Genomic DNA, 24,073 nt, shown 5'->3' on the forward strand with positions numbered 1-24,073 from the left:
AACACAAAATGAATCTCATACAAAAAGCCACTACCCCTCAAATACACCTATGGTGATGACAGATCTGCGTCCTTATCAGATCTCTGGCCTCTTCTCCAGACAATTCCAACTAAAAGTGACATTGCAGCCCTGACTTCTCAAGTGGTGGCAGAGTGTAAACAGCAGTTTGCACAATTCAGGTCAGATCTCTCATCTCTTAATTCTAGAGTTGATGTAATAACCCAAACTCAGGAGAACAATGTGCCAGCTATACAGGTTCTCACAGGACACTGTGCACAAGCAGTCTCTACAATTATATTCACGTCAACAAAACCTCGTTGATTTAGAAAACAGAAACAGGAGAAATAATCTCCGCATCAGAGGATTACCAGAATCAATCAGTACCAAAGATATCCCATTTGTACTTTTATCTATTTTCAACAACCTCCTCAGACTTCCCCCAGGGACCCCAATAGAAATTGATAGATCGCACAGAACTCTGCGCCCCCCAAACCCAGATGAATCTCGCCCCAGGAACATAATTTGTCATGTTCATTTCTATGCCATTAAAGAAACCATTCTTCAAGCTGCAAGGAGGAAGGCCGATCCTACACACCATTCAAATCTATCAGAATTCTGCCTGATCTCTCACGCCATACCCTGGCACAACACTCAGTGCTTAAACCCTTGCTGGATGTCCTGTGTTAAAAGGAGATTCCCTTTCGTTGGGGTTTCCCCCTCTTTATCTGTCCAAAGAGGGTCAGAGTCATTTTTTTTTTCCCGCTCATCTGAAGATCTACCGACATTTGTATCCAGCTTGGTCTTGCCTAAGGTTGTTATACCCCACTGGCCTACTTTAGGATTTAACTCAGCTGGCCCTGGAGGCAAGGAAGGAACACTTAGTGGTCTTTCCACACATTAGATTCTTCATTTTGTCCAGGCCTACCACCTGGAACAGGGTGCTGGAGAGCTGGAGGCAGTCCTCCTTCCGGGTATGAGGATTCAAGAAATGCTACTTGACTGAATCATCCACATTAAAATAACATACAAGACCCCCTTTTTTTTTTAACTTCCAAGGAACCTTTGGACTCTGAAGGTTTTAATTGGACACATGTTGCCCATACCATGTTTATAAATAAATCGCCGATTGCTATTATCACTTTTTTTGTATCAAGTGACTTAAGGAGTAGCTATATATATATATGATGTTTAGCTTCTGTTACCCCCATATAGGGTGGGAGCCTCTGACGTGCCCAATGCAGGCTCACGCACTCCTGATTTGGACTGTTTCCTATAAAGTCTTTTTTGCAGAGGCTATTCCTCTGCTCATGTTTGCTATTTCTTTGGTTAAGATTTTTTCTTCCCTAACCTTTCTGGCACTTTATCTCTGACCATGAGGACCAGGCAGCTCGGCCATCTTACATGATATCTTATAGATGAAGAATCTCATATTGGTCATCAATGGCAGACCTAAATATAGCTGCTATGAACGTTAAATGATTTAGCACACACAAAAACTGTGCGCAACTCCTTCACCATTTTCACAACAAAAAGGCACATATTGTATGTTTCTAAAAGACCCACTAAGACGAACCACGCTCCTACAATTAGACACAAATATTACACATTTTGGCATTTTACTCATAACCCCGAATCTCGCCGCTCAAAAGGAGTTGCCATAGCGATTCACAAATCAACGCAGGTGGTCATCAACTGTGTAGTGGATAAGGAAGCGAGGTATATTATCTTAGTGTTAGTTATAAGTGGCCAGCTATTTACAATCATAAATGTATATAGCCCTAATCAGGATCAAGCCAATTTCATTTAGGCTATGTGCACACGGTGCGGATTCTGCTGTGGAATTTTCTGCGCAGATTTTGCTAAATCTGCAGGTAAAATGACCTGCGTTTTACCTGCAGTTTTAGTGCGGATTTCCCCTGCAGATTTCTATAATGGAGCAGGTGGAAAACTGCAGCAAAACCGCACAAAAGAAGCGACATGCTGCTTCTTTTATTCCGCACCAAATCTGCGCGGAAAAACCTGCAGCACGTGCACTGCGTTTTTTGTTTTACATAGCCTTAAATGGTACTGCACATCACGTGCAGTTCTGCAGGGCCAAATCGGCTGCAGAACTGCACAGATTCTGCACCGTGTGCACAGGGCCTTATAAGGCTAGTTTCACACTAGCGTTTGGAGGCGCACCGCACTCTCGATGTGAAGCTCCGCCCCGTCGCGCCTCCTCCAGTCAGCTCCGCCTATGGGCACATGCGACCTGCGTACCCTATCTTTAGCATTGGGTACGCAGGCCGCGCACAGGTATGCTTTTGCCGGCACATGCGTCCTTTAGCCGGTGCGCCAGCCGCACCAAAATGCAACAAGGTACCCTAAAGATAGGGTACGCAGGTCGCATGCAGTGGCATGCGCCCATAGGCAGAGCTGACCGGAGGAGGCGCGGCAGGTGGTGGAGCTTCACGCCGAGCGTGCGCTGCGCCTCCAAACGCTAGTGTGAAACTAGCCTATGATAGTAGACAATGCCCTTCCCTTAATCCAGGGTGCCGTAACAATTTGTGGGGATCTAAATGTTACTCTTGAACCGGTGTTAGATAATTCTAAAGGTAGATCGCAGAGAGGAGCGAGATAACACTTTGAAAAAAAAAATAGATATTATTAACCATTCCCGCACTCAAAAAAAACCTTTAATGATCCTATCGCTGGATACCGAAAAGGCTTTTGATAGGATCTCATGGTCTTCTCTCTCAAACTCTGAGCCACATCGATTTGGGTCGTGTATTTGCTTCACAAATCTTAGCCCTCTACCACTTCCCTTCAGCCCAGCTAAAAATTAATGGCCCTCTTTACTATAAAGAATGGTACTCTACAAGGTTGCCCCTTTCCCCAATGTTGTATATCTTGATAAAGGAGCATCTTATGAAGGCCAAACGTGCTAATCCTGAAAATACGGGGAATCAAAATAGCAGGTTCAGAGAATAAGTGTTCTCCATTTGCTGATGACCTGCTTATTTAACTGATCCTCATACCTCGCTTCTTTTCCTGATGTCTGAGCTGGCACATTTTAGTAATTGGTCCAATTTTAAGATCAATCTCGAAAAATCTGAAGCCATAAATATTTCCCTACCCTTGCAAATGGTGAATGTTGTGAAAACTACCGTATTTTTCGGACTATAAGACGCACTTTTTACCCCAAAAAATTGTGAGAAAAATGGGGGTGCGTCTTATAGTGCAACACAGGCTTACCAGGGGGTTGCAGCAGTGGTGTGGTGGTAACAGAGGTACAGCATGCACTTGAGCAATGTCCCTTCCTCAGGTGCGGTGACACCGCGGCCCGGTGGCTACGGAGAGCAGAGTGGAGTGAATTACAGGTTTCTCTGCTTCCCGGGGCTTCAGGAAAATGACCACGGGAGGCCGCACGCGCGCAGACTGAAATCGCGGCAGCCATGTTCCTGAAGCCAAGTTCATAGATTGAGATCTCGGCTTCAGGAAAATGGCCACCGCGATTTCCATCTGCGCACGCGCTGTCTCCCGCGGCCATTTTCCTGAAGGCCCGGGAAGCAGAGTACTCAATCTGCGCACACGCGGTCTCAGGAAGATGGCCGCCGCCACCGAGAAACCCGTGATTGACCCGGCTCTGCTGCTCGCCTTGGACACCTGGCTGCGACGTCACCTCACCTGAGAAAGGGACCCTGCTCAGGTGCATGCCGTACCGCCCACCGCGCCTCAGTATCATCGCACCTCTGCCTCCGCCACACCACTGCCGCAACCCCCCCGTTGACACCAGGCTGTGGCGTCACCCACCTTAGCGGGAAGGGACCCTGCTAAGGTGCACTCCCCACAGCCCACACAAAACATCAGCACCGCCGACACCGGACCAGACTTATCCTGAGGAAGGGACCATGCCTCCTGTGACCCTGCTGTACCACCGCCAGCCCCCAGGTAAGACACCTTAAATTCGGACAATAAGACGGACCCCCATCTTATAAAAATCTTTTTTTCTGCCATTTTCACCCCAAAATTTGGGGTGTGTCTTATGGTCCGGTGCGTCTTATAGTCCAAAAAATATGGTAATTTTCCATTAAATGGCCGTCAAATAATCATTTTAACTATTTGGGCATCATTACTTCGGCAGATTTATTGGGATTGTTTGACTTGAACTTTCATCGATTTTTGTCCAGATTGGAAGGTGATCTTAATTCCTGGAACCATGGCGAGTTCTCCTGGTTTGGCAGTGTTAACATCCTCAAAATGACTGTATTGCCTAGACTTTTGTATTTACTACAAACTATCCCGATATATATCCCTCCCTCCTTCTGGATGAGGGTCCAACGTAAATTCAGTCAATTTGTTTGGTCGATGGGATGCCTAAGAATTCGTAGTAGTGTTTTGGTGCTGCCAAAAGATTTTGGGGTATAGGTTTGCTGGACTGCCGAAAACATTATCTGGCGTCCGCCCATACAAGAATCTTAAATATTCTGCACTGTAGAGAATCTAAACTGTGGGTACGTATGGCCTATGAGTTTTGTCATACATGAGTTTCCTCTCTACCATGGACTTGGCCTATTTTGGCCCAAAACAACATCCCTATTCCATTTAGTCTCAGGCAAACACTCAAAACTGTCTACATTCCCAGTATAAAGGGAATTCTAATTTACCCATTAGGATCGTTATCCCCAAATAACAGATAACCCAAAATTTCCATCTGGTGTCTCCTCAAGCCTTTTTCTGGGTAGATCCAAGAAAAACCCCTTGTGTCTTTATCATGTGGCCCCTGAGGTTGTATTGCTTCCCCTCTTAGTTATTCTAGGTGATCGTCCACAGAAAGCGAGATATTCTTTTGAATATATTCAACTAGAGCATTTTTTTTCTCAACAGTTGCCAATCATTTAGAATGGGTAAGCCCCCTTTCTTCATTTGAGTCCCTATGCATGGCTCCCACTAATCCTACGCATGCAATTTCCGATATCTATAAGCTTCTATGAAATAGTGATCTGGATATGCTTCTCCCTTTTTGTAAGGTGTGGGAAAGGGAGCTCCATCAAACGTTTACAAGAGAACAATGGTATAAATGTTTCCATCTCTCTCAAATCTAATATAGTCAATAAAGCTCAGGAAACTAGTTATAAAATACACTGCTCAAAAAAATAAAGGGAACACTTAAACAACAGAATATAACTCCAAGTAAGTCAAACTTCTGTGTAATCAAACTGTCCACTTAGGAAGCAACACTGATTGACAATCAATTTCACATGCTGTTGTGCAAATGGAATAGACAACAGATGAAAATTATTGGCAAGTATCAAGACACACTCAATAAAGGAGTGGTTCTGCAGGTGGGGACCACATCTCAGTACCAATGCTTTCTGGGTGATGTTTTGGTCACTTTTGAATGTTGGTTGTGCTTTCACACTCGTGGTACCATGCGACGGACTCTACAACCCACACAAGTGGCTCAGGTAGTGAAGCTCATCCAGGATGGCACATCAATGCGAGCTGTAGCAAGAAGGTTTGCTGTGTCTGTCAGCATAGTGTTCAGAGGTTGGAGGCGCTACCAGGAGACAGGCCAGTACACCAGGAGACGTGGAGGGGGCCATAGGAGAGCAACAGCCCAGCAGCATGACCGCTACCTCCGCCTTTGTGCAAGGAGGAACAGGAGTACTGCCAGAGCCCTGCAAAATGACCTCGAGTAGGCCACAAACGTGCATGTGTCTGCACAGTTAGAAGCCAACTCCATGAGGATGGTCTGAGTGTACGACGTTCACAGATGGGGGTTGTGCTCACAGCCCAACACCGTGCAGGACGCTTGGCATTTGCCACAGAACACCAGGATTGGCAAATTCGCCACTGGCGCCCTGTGCCTTTCATAGATGAAAGCAGGTTCACACTGAGCACATGTGACAGAGTCTGGAGACCCGTGGAGAGCGATCTGCTGCCTGCAACATCCTTCAGCATGACCGGTTTGGCAGTGGGTCAGTAATGGTGTGGGGTAGCATTTCTTTGGAGGGTCGTACAGCCCTCCATGTGCTCGCCAGAGGTAGCCTGACTGCCATTAGGTAACGAGATGAGATCCTCAGACCCCTTTTGAGACCATATGCTGGTGCGGTTGGCCCTGGGTTCCTCCTAATGCAGGACAATGCCAGACCTCATGTGGCTGGAGTGTGTCAGTAGTTAATGCATGATAAGGGCATTGATGCTATGGACTAGCCTGCCAGTTCCCAAGACCTGAATTCAATCAAGCACATCCGGGACATCAATGTCTTGTTCCATACACCAACGCCACATTGCACCAAAGACTGTCCAGGAGTTGACTGAAGCTTTAATCCAGGTTTGGGAGATTACTCAGGAGAACATCCACCACCTCATCAGTAACACGCCCAGGCATTGTAAGGAAGTCATACAGGCACGTGGAGGCCACACACACTACTGAGGATCATTTCCTTGTCTTCAAGCATTTCTACTGAAATTGGATCAGCCTGTAATTTGATTTTCCACTTTGATTTTCAGTATCCTTCCAAATCCAGACCTCCATGGGATATTAATTTTGATTTACATTGATAATTTCTATGTTTTATTGTTCTTAATGCATGTCACTAAGTAATGAATTAAGATTTGCAACTGGATTCTTTCATTCAGTGATATCTAGAAGGTGGTATTTTAGTGTTCCCTTTATTTTTTTGAGCAGTGTAGATTCTAGATAGTATTGTGTTCCTTCGGTCTTACATAAATGGTTCCTGGGAGTATCCAACTTGTACTTTCGATGTGGGGCCCATGTGTGGGGCGATGTGGGGCCCAGCAATTTTACTATTTAAGTTTCCAATATCTAAGAATGCTTTTAAGAAATTGTTACTGAGGCACCTTCTTCAGGCTGCTAAGGTGGTAATTCCATGACAGTGGAAGTCCTTAGACCCGCCTTCGCTAGAGGAATGGTTTGTGGAGGTGGCTAGAGTTCACTGGATGGAATCCCTGATAGCCCATAGACAAGAGGCAGCTAACAAAGTGGCTGTGAAATGTTTTCATTTAGAATCCGTCTTATCCTCATCGATGTACCAAAATATGCTAAAATAATTGCTATCTTATCCTTTTATGCCGGTATCATAGTTCACGCTCTGTCTGCCTTAGTGATTTGTCCTCATGGTCCCTATAAACATTTCTTCTTTTCTCTTCTCCTTCTTATTTAGATTAACAGGTTGTCAATTGTCTTTTGCAAACTACTGTTGTTACCGTATAGAGTTGTTTGCCTTCTTTTTACTACACAATTCTCTATTTCAGTAGTTACTATTCCATATGGTATGTTCTTTTGAACCTGTTGATATGTTTGCTTTTGTTGTGTATTATAAAACAATAAAATTTTGAATAAGAAAACTGACCTGCAATTATGATTCTCAAGGTCATTACAAGTTCGTAGACATCAAATATGTATAGGTTCTTTATTTAAGTGGTGAAAAATTTTTTCAAAATTTTCTAAAAAAAAAAAAATAAAAGTAAAAAAAAAGTCGCCATTTTCCCATAGTGTGTACATTTTTCGTGTTCTCGGGTTGGGTGAGGGCTTATTTTTTGCGTGCCAAGCTGATGTTTTTATTGATACCATTTTTGTGTAGATACGATCTTTTGATCGCCCGTTATTGCATTTTATTGCAATGTTGCGGTGATCAAAAAACGTAATTCTGAGGTTTTGATTTTTTTTCTCGTTACAGTTCACAAATTGGGTTAATTTTCTTTATATATGGATAGATCGGGCGATTCTGAAAGCAGCAACACCAAATATGTGTAATTTTTATTATGGTTTTATTTTGAATGGGGCAAATGGGGGGGCGATTTGAATGTTTATATTTTTTAAAAATGTTTTCCCTTTTTACCTGTTTCAATAGTCTCCATGGGAGACTAGAAGCTGTGATCATTCGATCAGCGCCGACGGCTGTGCGGCACTCATAGCAATCCGGCAGTGATAACCACAGCGGTCTGCTACAGACCCCGGGTTGTCATGCCAGCCCATCGGCGACCCTCAGTTATGTGACACGGGTGCCGATGGGGGGGGTTAACAACGCATTTATGGCGCAATTATGTTAAATGAAGCTGTGTGAGATTAGCGGCATTTAACATGTTAACAGCTGTGGGTGGATTGTGATTCCACCCCTAGCTGTTAGAGGCACGTCAGCTGATGATGACACGGAAAAGTTATGGGCTCATCGTCGGAGCCCGCAGCAAAGAGGGGGAGGCCACCTTAGATGTACCTATATGTCTAAGGTTGGAAAGGGGTTAAAATATGTTAGTCGTCTATGGGAACTTGAACCAGCCATTGTCTGATTGCTTGTGCTATATACAGAAATAACACACTACTGCTGCAACTATTAAAAATAACGGTCTCCCTTGAAGCCGAGCTACAGGATGGGTTTCAACGGTGCTCTGTGACAGCAAGCACAGTGACTTCAGTACACCCATTGCTGCCATAGCAGCCCAATCAATGAGGCTCCCCCATGCCGGTGTATGATTAATGCCACTGTTACAGATTTACAGTGGCATTTAACAAGTTACCAGTCATGGGCAGAGATTCGCTCCACCTTCGGCTATTAGAGGCAGGTCCTGGCTATGTACCATAGCCATTATCTGCCAGATATGGGATGCACTCAGTTTGCTGAACCCACTGCATATAAAGTTCAAGAAAATGATCCCTTAGGAAATAATAAGCTAAATACACTCACTGGCCACTTTATTAGGTACACCATGCTAGTAACGGGTTGGACCCCCTTTTGCCTTCAGAACTGCCTCAATTCTTCGTGGCAGAGATTCAACAAGGTGCTGGAAGCATTCCTCAGAGATTTTGGACCATATTGACATGATGGCATCACACAGTTGGCGCAGATTTGTCGGCTGCACATCCCTGATGCGAATCTCCCGTTCCACCACATCCCAAAGATGCTCTATTGGATTGAGATCTGGTGACTGAGGAGGCCATTTGAGTACAGTGAACTCATTGTCATGTTCAAGAAACCAATCTGAGATGATTCGAGCTTTATGACATGGCGCATTATCCTGCTGAAAGTAGCCATCAGATGTTGGGTACATTGTGGTCATAAAGGGATGGACATGGTCAGCAACAATACTCAGGTAGGCTGTGGCGTTGCAACGATGCTCAATTGGTACCAAGGGGCCCAAAGAGTGCCAAGAAAAAATTCCCCACACCATGACACCACCACCACCAGCCTGAACCGTTGATACAAGGCAGGATGGATCCATGCTTTCATGTTGTTTACGCCAAATTCTGACCCTACCATCCGAATGTCGCAGCAGAAATCGAGACTCATCAGACCAGGCAACGTTTTTCCAATCTTCTACTGTCCAATTTCGATGAGCTTGTGCAAATTGTAGCCTCAGTTTCCTGTTCTTAGCTGAGAGGAGCGGTACCCGGTGTGGTCTTCTGCTGCTGTAGCTCATCTGCCCCAAAGTTCGACGCACTGTGCGTTCAGAGATGCTCTTCTGCCTACCTTGGTTGTAACGTGTGGCAATTTGAGTCACTGTTGCCTTTCTATCAGCTCGAACCAGTCTGCCCATTCTCCTCTGACCTCTGGCATCAACAAGGCATTTCCGGCCACAGAACTGCCGCTCACTGGATTTTTTTTCTTTTTCGGACCATTCTCTGTAAACCCTAGAGATGGTTGTGCGTGAAAATCCCAGTAGATCAGCAGTTTCTGAAATACTCAGACCAGCCCTTCTGGCACCAACAATCATGCCACGTTCAAAGGCACTCAAATCACCTTTCTTCCCCATACTGATGCTCGGTTTGAACTGCAGGAGATTGTCTTGACCATGTCTACATGCCTAAATGCACTGAGTTGCCGCCATGTGATTGGCTGATTAGAAATTAAGTCTTAACACACAGTTGGACAGGTGTACCTAATAAAGTGGCCAGTGAGTGTATGTGAACATGTATTTCCCTATAAAACCACAGATTTATTAATTTTAGTTAAAATAACATCAACCCAGTGAAACTGGTATACATAGAAGATACCACATGATAAAAACTAGCCTACTGGATACCCTACAATATGACTATACTTATATCCTGCCTGTCCGTGGAGGTTGGCACCCTAATAGGACGATTTTGGCGCCCCCACTCAACGTAGGCTCTCCCTCACTCCCCTAAATTGCCCTGGCAACAAAGGTGGGGAAACAATGTCCAAAAAGGGCAGAGGTGAAGTGAATCTTGAAACTCAAAGGTACCCAATAGGTATATATACAGACCAAAGCACATGATTTCTATTTCCAAAAAATGCATAGAGGGACCGATCAATCGCAGTGATATGTTATAATATAAACACTATGGGCACATTCAATTAATGGCCCAATGACACAAAATTTCATATAGAGGAACAGAGATATATTCAAAAACTGATGTCAACAAATTCTCTCAGTATTAGACAATTCAAAATATCATAGAGTATAATATAAATGTTAATCACAGATTTCCTCCACATTTCTCATATAGCCAGAAATTGTGTCAGTAGCATTCCCCCAATTTAGGACTTATGTCTCAGGTGCACCCCGATGCCTTTCCCCGCTAGTGTCACGGTTTATCAGGAGGTTTTCAAGTGGATGCTGGCTGCCATAGTAGATGATGACGCGCAGCAGCCCTGCACATAGTGGACTTAAATAACCACCGACATTCCGCTGCCTCAATAGGCTCCGCCCACCCTATCGCGGACCAATAGACCGGGTTACATATTAGGCTGCACATAAATGCACGCCTTACCTTCCCCCATTATAGATCGGCACTTTCCTCCCTTCATTTCCGGTCAGGCATGTCTCCACGCTACAATCAGCGTGACTCAGGCGTTACAGGAAGTGCCTTGTGCTCCCAGATAACTGGCAATTACATCACATCCGCCCACTTCACTGGATGAATCCTGCGCTTCAACAATGGAACGCAAACAGCGCTCACTTCCTGATCTCACAAACATTAACTCACATTATGGTCACTTGATAAGAGATCACAGAATAGCACACACGGGCGCACAGTTATGCTTAAAATTATTAGAGGAAAATAGCGGCAGCCTAATAAAACAGTATATATTTTAGAAAGCTCAAAAATAGTGACAGAATTACATTTGTAACAATCCAATAAGAATATCCATAATAGGAGCATGTATACAAACATGCAAATAGTATGCAGTCTTAACCAGGTATATCCCATCATGTTATGGAATCCACAGACACATAAAGAGGTATATGCTTTCTCAAATAAAACATGCATATGAGAGACATTCATTTAGACCCCTAGGAGAGAGAGATTGCATCCTAAAAAACCATTCAGCCTCACGTCTCAAAATAATTTTGTCCAGATCCCCTCCTCTCGTTTTGGGCTTTACAAGCTCCATCATAGTAAATGATAGATCCGATAGGCGGCCTGCATGAATCTCATTAATGTGACGGGCTAATGGAATAGCTCTCCTATGCTTTATGTCATTTCGGTGTTCTCCCACCCTCACCCTTAGTTCTCTCTTGGTTTTTCCAATGTTGTCCATGGGACAGGTACATATGGCCTTGTACACTAGCCCCATGGATCTGCAATTCCCAAAATCTCTGATGGAAAAAACCTTACCATTGGCTGCACTACAGAAGGTCTTTCCTTGAATCATCATGTTACATCTGGAACAGTTACCGCATCTATAGAACCCGATAGGCCTCCTATCGAGCCATGTACCAGTCCCGGCAGGTTTTTGATATGGACCAAACAGTCACCAATGGACCTGCCTTTCCTATACGTTACACTTGGTTTGGCTTAGATGAACCTATTGACACTTGGGTCCGCAAGAAGGATCCCCCAATGTTTCCTAAGGAACTGATAGACCCTATCCGATTGTTTGTCAAAAGTGCCAATCAATCTGACAGAAGAATCTTGTTCTTTACATGCCTGGTTTTTATTCAGGAGTGTCTCCCTGTTAACCGAAAGAGCATAGTCCAATGGTCCATCCAATACATGACATGGATATCCTCTTCCTCTAAACCTGCCATATAGATCTCTCGATTGTCTCCTAAAAGTCCCCAAATCAGAACAGTTCCTTCTGATACGAAGGAACTGTCCCTTAGGTATCCCTTTCTTTAGGGGAACAGGGTGGTGACTGGTCCATTTTAGAAGTCCATTTGTTGCTGTGGGCTTTCTATATGTGCTGGTACATATTTTACCATCATCTTCCTTTACAATGGTCAAATCTAGGAAGTTAATGCTCCGTGCATGACATTCTGAGGTGAATTTAATACCTATCCTGTTTTTATTGATGCTTTCAATGAAGCGGGTGAACTCCCCCTCTGGGCCAGACCAAAAAATCAATATATCATCAATGTATCAGGCCCAGAGGGAGATATAAGGACTCCACCAGCCATCCACCTCCTCCCCAAAAATATGGGTTTCCTCCCTCCAGCCCAGGAAGATATTTGCATAAGTTGGGGCACAGGGGCTCCCCATTGCAGTCCCCCTAAGCTGGTGGAAGTACTTGGCATTAAACAGGAAATAGTTATGGGTGAGGGTGAAGTGAAGGAGGTCCTCCACAAGCAAATTGTGGTCACGGCATTCCACCGACCTAGTGCTCAAGTAATGAATGACCGCTCTAATACAAAATTCATGAGGAATACTGCTGTATAAAGCCTCCACATCAATAGAAGCTACAAGCGTGTTGGCTTCCACAGTAATCCCCTCCAAAATACACAAGAGATGGGAGGTATCCCGTACATATGAGGGTAATGATATAACAAAGGGTCTTAGGATCCTGTCCAGGTATATCCCCACATTTTGTGTCAGTGAGTCAATCCCTGAAACAATCGGGCGACCCTTCAGTGGTTCAAGGCCCTTATGTATCTTAGGTAGGGCATAAAACGTTGGTATGACTGGACATGGACAGCTTGGTATCATAAACTTCAACTCATTCTCAGAGATAAGACCCCTTCCCCTCGCTTCAGACAAAATCCCCACCAGCCTTTCTTTATAGCCCTGAGTTGGATCTCCCTGTAGGATCTCATATGTACCATGATCATGGAGTAGCTGGCAACACATCTTAAGATATATTGAGTGATCCATAAGCACAAGGTTTCCACCTTTATCAGATACTTTTATAATCAGGTCTCTATTTTTTTCAAGATTCTCTAAGGCCTGTTTTTCCCCCCAAGTGAGGTTAGGTGGATGTTGGCCATTTTCCCGTGTGATCTTACATAGGTCGGCCTCCACTAATCGCATAAAGATATCCACACTTGTGGTCTCTGCAATAGGTGGCATCCTGGAGCTCTTACTCTTAAGATTCGTGAAAGGGCCCTTACCCCAGGTTTGTACATTTTCATCCAAAAGACTGGCGAGTGCCTGAACCCACTGCATATACCTGCTCCTGACCTGCACCATACATATAGAGCGGATGTTGTAAAGGAGTTAGCTTGTCAAATAATCACAGTGGAGCAAATAAAAACAAAAATTGGTGCTGGATCCTACCGGTCCTTTCGACCCAGGAAATGCACGATTGATAACAAAAACAGTTGGAATTCTATCAAAGAAAAGTAAACCCAATGTGGCCAGTGGACACACGCAAAATGCCCAATTTGTGAGCCAAGTACCTTCACTGTATAAACACCTCTTCAACCTTTCACTTACAAATGGTGTCTTTCCCTCATCCTTCAAATATGCCTCAATCACACCCATCCTCAAAAAGCCCTCCCTCGACCCATCCTCTGGGTCTATCGCCCGATATCTCTTCTCCCTCACGCCTCAAAACTATTGGAACAGCATGTATATCTTGAACTGTCCTCCCACCTCTCCTCCTGTTCTCTCTTTGACCGGTTACAATCTGGCTACCGACCACATCACTCAACTGAAACTGCCCTAAAGTCACCAACGACCTACTAACCGCCAAGAGCAAGTGACACTTGCCTTCTGCCTTCGACACCGTGGACCATTCCCTCCTGCTACAGATTCTCTCATCTCTTGGCATCACAGACTTGGCTCTATCCTGGATCTCATCATACCTAACAGACCGAACATTTCGTGTCTCTCTCTCATACTCCACCTCCTCACCTCGCCCCCTGTCTGTCGGTGTTCCTCAAGGCTCCGTCCTAGGACCCCTACTCTTCTCCATCTACACCTTCGGCCTGGGACAGCTCATACAATCCCACGGTTTGCAGCATCGCCTCTACGCTGATGACACGCAGATCTACATATCTGGACCTGACTTCACCTCCTTACTGACCAAAATCCCACAATGTCTGTCTGCCATCTCAGCCTTCTTTTCTGCTTGCTTTCTCAAACTGAACATGGACAAAACAGAATTCATCAGCTTTCCCTCATCTCACTCTACCCTTCCACCAGACCTATCCATGAATGTCAGTGGCTGCTCGCTTTCCCCAGTCCTGCACGCTCGGTGCCTTGGGGTGACCCTCGACCCTGCCCTCTCTTTCAAACCACATATCCAAGCCCTTGCCTCCTCCTGCCGCCTCAAACTCAAAAATATTTCCCAGATCCGTGCATTCCTCAACCTCGAAACCACAAAAACACAAGTGCACGCCCTTATCTCCCGCCTCGACCACTGCAACCTCCTACTCTCTGGCCTCCCCTCTAGCACTCTGGTACCACTCCAGTCCATCTTACACTCTGCTGCCCAACTAATCCACCTGTCTCCCCACTATTCCCCAGCCTCGCCCCTATGCCAGGCCCTTCACTGACTTCCTATTGCCCAGAGGCTCCAGTTCAAAACCCTAACCATGACATACAAAGCCATCCACAACCTGTCTCCTCCATACATCTGTGACATGGTCTCTAGGTACCTACCCGCACGCAACCATCTATCCTCTCAAGATCTCCTTCTCTACTCCCCCCTTATTTCTTCACAACCGCATACAAGACTTCTCCTGTGCTTCCCCCATACTCTGGAACTCTCTGCCGCAACACATCAGACTCTCACCAACAACGGAAACTTTCAAGAAGAACCTGAAGACCCACCTGTTCTGACAAGTCTACAGCCTGCAATGACCCAGAGTCTACTGAACCACCGCACAACCAGCTCTACCCTCCTAGTGTATTCTCACCCATCCCTATAGACTGAGCAGGGCAGGGTCCTCTCTCCTTCTGTACTTGTGTCCCTTGTCTTATACATTTATTGTACTTGTCTATATTTCCCCTTTAAACATGTAAAGCGCCATGGAATAAATGGTGCTATATAAATGTATAATAAATAATAATAATAATAATAATAAGTCTATTCGGTAATATTACCATTAAAACATTTTAATATTCAGTGTTTAAATATATCTTGTCCAGCAGCAATCTGTGGTTTGTATATACAGCAGTCATGGCAGCTTGCACCCATCCACATTCGCTACATTCTCTTAGGAGGTGCTGGTCAGGTTTCAGTTTCTATGATTTTCTTCACTGAATACAGATTTTACTAGTGAATCAGTTTTCAGATCATTAAGGGATATGACAATTGGAGCTTATGCAACTTCTTGAGCGATAGAGGGGTGTTGGCTTGAGACATAGGCAGAGACCGAGACGTTCACTGGAAAGAACAGTTACATTAGGTATTAGATATCGTCTGATGATAATTACCTTGGGGTGACACTGTAAAATAGAAAATAGAACTTTATGTATTGCCAAGAATATGTAGTAGTAGTCTTCAGCTGTCACATTTTCAAGTGACACCATCAGGAGAATGCCCAAAGAAAGAGTAACATGATGGGGATTGCTCAGAAACATCTCTCCTCGTCGTAGAAACAAAGCCACAGCATCAAGCACAGGGACAACAACAGAGGAAAGCAGTCCACGTTCCTTACAAGCTTCCATGCTGAGGGTCTGCAAACAATGAAGGAAAAAAATTAGCCCTGCCCAAGTCTTGTTCTATTAACACAATAAAAGGAGAAACAGTGATTTGTATGAAGAAGAACTGTATGTAGTTTGGATCCCTAGAGAAACACAAAATGGTAGAATATTTTTCAAGCCACATTCAAGTCATAGACGAATTCAAGACTGGAGCTCTGATTTTTGCAGGTTTTCTGTGCCATTTTCTTCTGGATTTGCATTGCAGACACATTATGTCAGCCTGAAACAGTAATTCCATCGATCTGTATTGCAGTCAACTCATGTATCGCAGATCTAAGACAAGGAATCGGAATGAAAAGCTTACCACTAGCGCAGTTATCATCTGAGACGCCGAAGACCAGAACAACATGCGTTTGTCTTCATGTAAAGAACAGTTGAGTAGAAGTCTTATCATTGTGACTCCAGCAAATAGGACCTGAAAAATAAAACGTAATTTTCAATAACAATCAGTGTAAATTGATAGAGTTTTGTTAACACTATAGTTATACTTTACTTTGCTCTATTGAAATGCATCTATCAACACCACAATAGGGTTTAATCCAAATAACAAATGTCTAAAATAAAAAGGTACTCACCTGGTGTGGCAGTGCAAGACATAACACTAGTAGATTTTCATATTATAGGTTTTAAAGCTACTTCATCTCCACAGGTTGGCAGATCCAATATGGTAATAGAATAGGAGATGTAGGTAACTAGCACTGCTAGAGGTATGTCCTCAAATAATTCCAATATGAAGTGTAGAAGGTAACAGTGAAGTTTATACTCAACTCGTTAGAAGTTGTCAGACGTCTTCGGGAGAATCACAAGGATTGTACATAGTAGCAGGGAATAGACTTAAACAGTAAAGAAATTAAAATATGACCACCAAAAGAAAAACGCCCACATATATGACTCACCCAGCTTTATTTGTAACTAGCTGAAGAGCCCGACGCTGCCCGGGCATAGTAACTAACTACGGTTAGTTATAACAAATTAGAATGTGTGTATATATATATATATATATATATATATATATATATATATATATATATATATATATATATATATATATATATATACACACACACACACACACATATATCTATCTATCTATATACACACAGTATATCTATCTGTGTATATAGCCCCGCCCACTCCGCATAGCCACATTCACCATAATATCCCACATCATCCCGTCAGCCAGTGCTACCGGACTACTACCCCTAATATCCCACATCGTCCCATCAGCCAGAGCCACCGGACTACTAATATCCCACATCATCCCGTCACAGCCGCCGGACTACTACCCCTAATATCCCACATCATCCCGTCAGAGCTACCAGACTACTACCCCTAATATCCCACATCATCCCATCAGCCAGAGCCACCGGACTACTACCCCTAATATCCCACATCATCCCGTCAGCCTGGGGTCAGAACCAGAGCGCTGAGTGGAACGGTCCTAACTTTCATACCGGGGATCCCTTTAAGAGAGGCCTGGCATCAGAACCAGAGCGATGAATGGATTTGCCCTGACTACCATACCAATGATCCCTTTAAAAGAAACCCTGGGGGGAGAATCAGAGCGCTGAGGGATTTACTCTAACTTCCATACCAGAGATCCCGTTACGAAAGCCTGGGATCAGAACCAGAGCGCTGAGTGGATTTGCCCTGACTTGCATACCAATGATCCCTTTAATAGAACCCTGGTGTCAGAATCAGAGCGCTGAGGGATTTGCCCTAACTTCTGTACAGGAGATCCCTTGCCTGGGGTCAGTACCAGAGCATTTGAAGGCAATTGCCCTGACTTCCATACCGGTGCTCCCTTTAAGAGAGGCCTGGTGTCAGAACCAGAGCACTGAGTGGAATAGTCCTAACTTCCACACCGGTGATCCCTTTAAGAGAGGCCTGGTGTCAGAACCAGAGAACTGAGTGGATTTGCCATGACTTCTATACCAATGATCCCTTTAATAGAACCCTGGGGTGAGAATCAGAGCACTGAGGGAGTTACCTTAAATTCCATACCAGAGATCCCTTTAAGAAAGCCTGGGATCAGAACCAGAGCGCTGAGTGGATTTGCCCTGACTTGCATACCAATGATCCCTTTAATAGAACCCTGGGGTCAGAACCACAGCGCTGAGTGGAACGGTCCTAAGTTCCAAACCGGAGATCCCTTTAAGAGAGCCTGGGGTCAGTACCAGAGCATTTGAAGGCAATTGCTCTGACTTCCATACCAGGGATCCTTTTAAGAGAGGACTGGGGTTAGTACCAAAGTGCAGATTGGATTTGCCCTCACTTCCATACCGGGAATCCCTTTAAGAGGGGCCTTGGGTCAGAAACAGAGCGCTGAGTGGATTTGCCCTAACTTCCATACCGGGGATCCCTTTAAGAAAGCCTGGGATCAGAACCAGAGCGCTGGATGGATTTGCCCAGACTTCCATACCAGTGATCCCTTTAATAGAACTCTGGGGTCAGAATCAGAGCGCTGAGGGATTTGCCCTAACTTCCGTACAGGAGATCCCTTTAAGAGAGCCTGGGGTCAGTACCAGAGCATTTGAAGGCAATTGCCCTGACTTCCATACCAAGGATCCCTTTAAGAGAGGCCTGGGGTCAGAACCAAAGCGCTGGATGAATTTTCCCTGCCTTCCATACTGGAGATCCCTTTAAGAATGGCCTGGGGTCAGTACCAAAACGCTGAGTGGATTTGCCCTAACTTGCATACCATTGATCCACGGGAGGGGGCGGGGGATTCATTTCTGTCATGTGCTCTCTGCTCCTTTCTGAGGGGCAGACAATGGCTGGGAGCTTATGTTCCTGGGGATTCTAGATTTCTCTCACCATGTCAGTGTCTGCTGAGGTGTTGTCATGCAGTGAGAAAACTGTTGGTCATAGCAACCAATCACAGCTCAGCTACTTTTAACCAGCTCTGGTGAAATGAGAGATGCTTAGTGATTGTTTGCAAGGAAAACTGTTGATCATAGCAACCAATCAGAGCTGAGCTTCTTTTGAACAGCTCTGGTGAAATGAAAGATGCTTCATGATTGGTTGGTAATACACACATACATTTATTCATTTTTATATATACATAGATGAACAAGGAATGAGTCATACACAAGCCATGTAGGTGTTTTTTCCTTTGATGCTCATTTTGGAATTTCTGTACTATTGAAGTCAATTCCCTGCTCCTATGTACAATCCTGGTAGCTCTCATACAGAAGTCTGACAACTTCAAAATGCACTAAGAATAAACTGCACTATTACCTTTTTCACTGCATATTGGAATTATTAGTCGATATACCACAAACAGCGCAGTTCATCCACATTTCCCATTATCTTATTAAAGGGGTTGTCCGGGCTTTTCACATAATCTCCAAGATTTTCAGCTCTTGCTTGTAAGAAACACGCCCGGGGGGGGGGGGTTGTGTGTGTTCTGGCATTGAAATGAGAACTGGTCGTTTCCTCCTACTGTACTAAAAACATGCCCTCTATAGCAACAACCCCACCCTCCATAGCAACAGGCCTTCCCCGACCACATGAACAATCTCTGCAAACCAACCCCTACTCACACATTAACAAATCCCCCCCATCTAGCAGCCTCAGTGCAGAGAGCAGAGAACTGCTCCTCCCCCAGACACAGGCTGAACAGTGATCTATGGAAAGTGAAACTAGTGAGGAGGAAGCGGCCAGTTCTCATTTCAGTGCCAGAACACACCCCCCCGGACGTTTTTCTTACAAGCAAGAGCTGATATCTTGGAAATTGTGCAAACTGGCCACAGAAGGTAAATTACTTATTATCAACATTCTGAAGCCCAGATATGCACTGAGATTATGTGAAAAGCCCGGACAACCCCTTTAAGCTGAATTTACAGTGACAGATAATCATGAACAAGCGTTGATAAAGCGATTGCATCTCGATTATCTTTCTGTCCCAACAGACTGCTGATAGATAACGAGATGAGTGAGCAAAATGCTCAGAAATAGGGTGAAAACTTTTTATGCAGCACAAAAGATCATCGTTTTAGGTGGTGTATAGTCTTCTATGACAGGCTCGCTCAGTGTGTATCATTAACTTTGATTTGCCTGTGTAAATAGGCTATTAAACCACCACCGATCAGTACAGGTTTAAACAAACCCTTAGCCTGTGTGCCCACGTAGTGTTTAAGCATTTCTGCAGCGCTTTTAGACAAACATTTCTGCTGCAGAAACGCTTAAGAAAAGCATCCAATGGTTTTGTAATGGAAAACGCACATGTTGTGCTAATGGTGCGTTTTTAACCGCTGCGGAAACGCTTAGCGGTTAAAAACGCAGCATGATCATTAATTTTGCAGAATCGCACGCGATTCCGCATACCATCAATTATATGGGCAAAAACGCTTGACAAACGCTTACAAAAGCGCGTCAAAAAACGCATGCGTTTTCCTGGGAGCAGGGTGTGCGATTCTGCTCAGGTTTATTCTGCTTCAGAATTGCTAGGTGGGCACATATCCTTAAAGTCACACAATATCAATCACCACTCATTGGACGAAAATAAATTAAACTGACAGTTGGGCCCATTTGGTATTGTAAACTGTGGTGTCTGTTCACATGGGATGCATTTGGATAGATCAGGCGGGCTGCCCAATACTAATAGAAGGGTGTAACTAATAGGCTGTTAACCTGGATGCTGTGCTTTGCCATAGTGTGAACAGCGCCACATACAAGCCTGTTTTGTGCAGAAATATACCAAGCATCTACCCCCTCCATTGTGATTGGTAGGTTGTGAATGGTTGCCTCAATGGTATTTCTGCACCTGTGTTGCCGCCATCTGAACTGCATGGGTCCTCCGCATTTGTTTGGATGCCTGAGCAGGTAAGCATCTCTGCCTTTTGATAGAAAAATATTCAGGATTGAGAGTCCTCAGTAGTTGATACCTTTTAATGGCTAACTGAAAAGATGGTAACACATTGCAAGCTTTCGAGACTACTCAGGTCTCTTCATCAGGCTAGACTAATACAAAATCTGAAGAGTCACATATTTATGCACAATACAGCCTAGAAAAAATGCAATAGATAAGACAAGTGACGTGAAGCAGAACTATCAATATGGGAGAGGGAGAAACATAAATATAAACATTGGACCAGTTCATAGATAAGGAGTCCGGATGTTTTATGGTCCTCTGATTGGAGTCTAGTTCTGTGTTGTGATGCCCCCACACGGTTTTAAAAGGAAATTCCTTAATTGATGTAAAAAGACATAAATCCATGCGACACAATCATTCCAGCACTGAGAGTGTCAAAGTTCGTCATAAATTTGTACTCCCAAACTCGTCTCTCTCTCTGAGAATTGAAGTTACCTTTCAATACCAGTAATTTCATATCCACGCTGCTGTGATCAGGGATACAGAAATGTTTTGCCACAGGTAGATGCATTCTTTTTTCTCTTATTGTGTGACGATGAGCATTCATCCTTGTTCTAAGCTTTTGCCCTGTCTCCCCCACATACATACCCCCAGTTGGACATTTAGTACAAATAATTAAGTACACCACATTAGATGTAATGCAGCTGAAAGTACCTGCGATCTTGTAGTCCTGATGTGAGTTGGGGATCTTTATCTTGTCCGTGGTCATTATAAATGGACAGGTTTTACATTTTTTCTGGTTGCAAGGAAAGGTTCCTGCAGTTGTTGTAGAGGACAGGGAGCTTCTGACAATGATGCTTCTTAAATTTGGGGGCTGCCTAAAACACAGCAGTGGGGGGTCTGGAAAAATGGATTTCAATCGGGCATCTTTTTGTAGTAAAGGTTGTAATTTCCGTGCAGCTCCCCTTAGCACCTCCAGATTTGGGTTGTAGGTGACTACTAGAGGCACTCGGTTATTTTCTTCTTTAGCTTTGTAATTTAGCAGGTGATTCCTTGACAATCTGGTGGCTCTTGTAATTTGGTTTTCAATTGTTCTTGGATGGTAACCTTGATTCAAAAAGGTCTTTTTGAGGCGACCAAGGTGTTTGTCTCTGTCCATGGGGTTGGAACATATACGATTGTATCTGATGGCTTGGCTATAGATAATAGAGTTCTTTATGTGTTTTGGATGGAAACTGTCCCATTTAAGGTATGTTGGACGGTCGATTGGCTTCTGATACAGGGATGTCTCTATTTCATTGTTTTTTAGCTTAATGATGGTGTCCAAAAAATTAATCTCAGTACTGGAGTAGTTGAGTGTTAAATTGATGGTGGGATGAAATTGATTAAACTGTTCGTGGAACGTCTTTAGCTGTTGCTCAGACTCCGTCCAGATGATTAAAATATCATCAATGAAGCGGTAGTAGGCCAGGGGCCTGATGGGGCATGAGGACAAAAAGTCGCTTTCAAGCTTTGCCATGAAAAGATTTGCATACTGTGGAGCCATTTTACTTCCCATAGCTGTGCCAGTCTCCTGTAGATAGATCCTGTTGTCAAATTCAAAGTAATTGTGGGTGAGGATGAATTTTATAAGTTTCACCACAGCATCAGCATCAGTCCCTGTGTTTTCCATGAAGAATTTGCAGGCATTTAAACCATCTTGGTGTGGGATATTAGAGTACAAAGATTCCACATCCATGGTGGCCAGGATGGTTCCTTCTGGTAGAGGACCTATTGCTGCTAGTTTATTCAATAGGTCAGTTGTGTCCTGAATGTAGCTGGATGTATGCTTCACCAGTGGTTTAAGAATACCCTCTACCCATCCAGATACCTGCTCAGTGAGGGTGCCCACACATGAAATAATTGGTCTCCCTGGATTTCCAGATTTGTGGATTTTGGGAAGCATGTAGAATGTCCCTATTCTTGGAGTCTCTGGTATCAGGTCATCGCCAGCTCTTATGGACTGGTCAGGCAGACAAGAAACCAACTTGTTTAGTTCCTTGTAATAGTCCTGTGTAGGATCCGACTCCCAATTTTCTATAGTAGCGTGTGTCCATAAGTTGCCTGTTTGCTTCCTTCATGTAGTCTGACGTATTCATCATGACTATTGCACCTCCCTTGTCAGCAGGTTTAATGATGATTTCTTTGTTGGTTTTTAAAGACTGTATGGCCTTTCTCTCCTGGGCACTGATGTTGGATGCTTGTCTCCTGTTAGTGTCTATGATTGTGGATTTTATCAAATGTCTGAAGGAGTCTATATATTTATCCAAATGAGGGTTGCGTCCAGGTGGAGGTGTCCAGTCTGACCTTTTCCTAGTTGTTACGATCCCTTTTCCTTCGGTCTGAGTGTTTTCTGAATCTTCTGTATCATTGAAATATTCCCTCAGGCGCAGTCTCCTGAAATACTGTTCCATATCACTGCAGAGTTCAGTTTTATCTAGGGCCTTAGTGGGACAAAATGAGAGTCCTCTAGAAAGCACGGCCAGTTCCACTTTGTTGGGTTTATAATCTGAGAGATTGATGACACAGTTAGATGCTTTTGTGTCTGGAGTGGAGTGGTTGTCCAAGTTGTCAGGTTTTGGATTTGTTTTGTATCTGTTTGTATAGAGTCCTGAATTGAGACGCAGTCTGTGCAGTTTCTTTTCCTTGTTATGAACCAGAAAGGTCCATAGTTTGTTGTAGTATTGTTGTAATTTTTGCTCTGTGCTTTCTGTAAGTGTTTTCCTCAGAGTTTCAAATTGCCCCTGGACTTTACTCCTTATGCTGTAGCAGACATGTAAAAGGTGGTTCCTTAGTCTCTCAGAAGTCCTGTGACAAAGGTTTTGTGCATAATGGGTATTGTAGGTATGAAGAATTGGGTTTGTAATCCAGAGTCCTTTGGGAATTAGATTCTCCTTTTTGCATTTAGATAAGAAAAAAATGTCGCTGTCCATTTGTGCACGTTTCTTCAGAAGTGGTTTTAGTTCCATAAAGATGCGGTACATTCTGGTATCCTCCATTTTGATACAGGGAAGATGTATATCTTTGTACCGTGTTAGCCAGTAGATAGAAAAATATTCAGGATTGAGAGTCCTCAGTAGTTGATACCTTTTAATGGCTAACTGAAAAGATGGTAACACATTGCAAGCTTTCGAGACTACTCAGGTCTCTTCATCAGGCTAGACTAATACAAAATCTGAAGAGTCACATATTTATGCACAATACAGCCTAGAAAAAATGCAATAGATAAGACAAGTGACGTGAAGCAGAACTATCAATATGGGAGAGGGAGAAACATAAATATAAACATTGGACCAGTTCATAGATAAGGAGTCCGGATGTTTTATGGTCCTCTGATTGGAGTCTAGTTCTGTGTTGTGATGCCCCCACACGGTTTTAAA

The 24,073-nt window shown here is 44.0% G+C and overlaps 1 protein-coding gene across 4 annotated transcripts in view; it reads right to left on the minus strand.

Moving 5' to 3' along the window:
- URB2 (URB2 ribosome biogenesis homolog) overlaps positions 1-24,073 on the minus strand; it is a 164,576-nt gene that overhangs the window by 36,310 nt on the left and 104,193 nt on the right. For all 4 annotated transcript variants that reach the window (XM_073552083.1, XM_073552084.1, XM_073552085.1 and 1 more), the window contains exons 6-7: positions 16,143-16,253; positions 15,569-15,811 (exon numbers count right to left, since the gene is read on the minus strand). In XM_073552083.1, the coding sequence (XP_073408184.1) occupies positions 15,569-15,811; positions 16,143-16,253 (354 nt within the window). The remainder of the gene's footprint in view (positions 1-15,568; positions 15,812-16,142; positions 16,254-24,073) is intronic.

The sequence above is a fragment of the Dendrobates tinctorius genome, unplaced genomic scaffold (genome assembly GCF_039654945.1).
Source record: "Dendrobates tinctorius isolate UK_male_01 unplaced genomic scaffold, ASM3965494v1 ptg000184l, whole genome shotgun sequence".
NCBI classification, from domain to species: domain Eukaryota; kingdom Metazoa; phylum Chordata; class Amphibia; order Anura; family Dendrobatidae; genus Dendrobates; species Dendrobates tinctorius.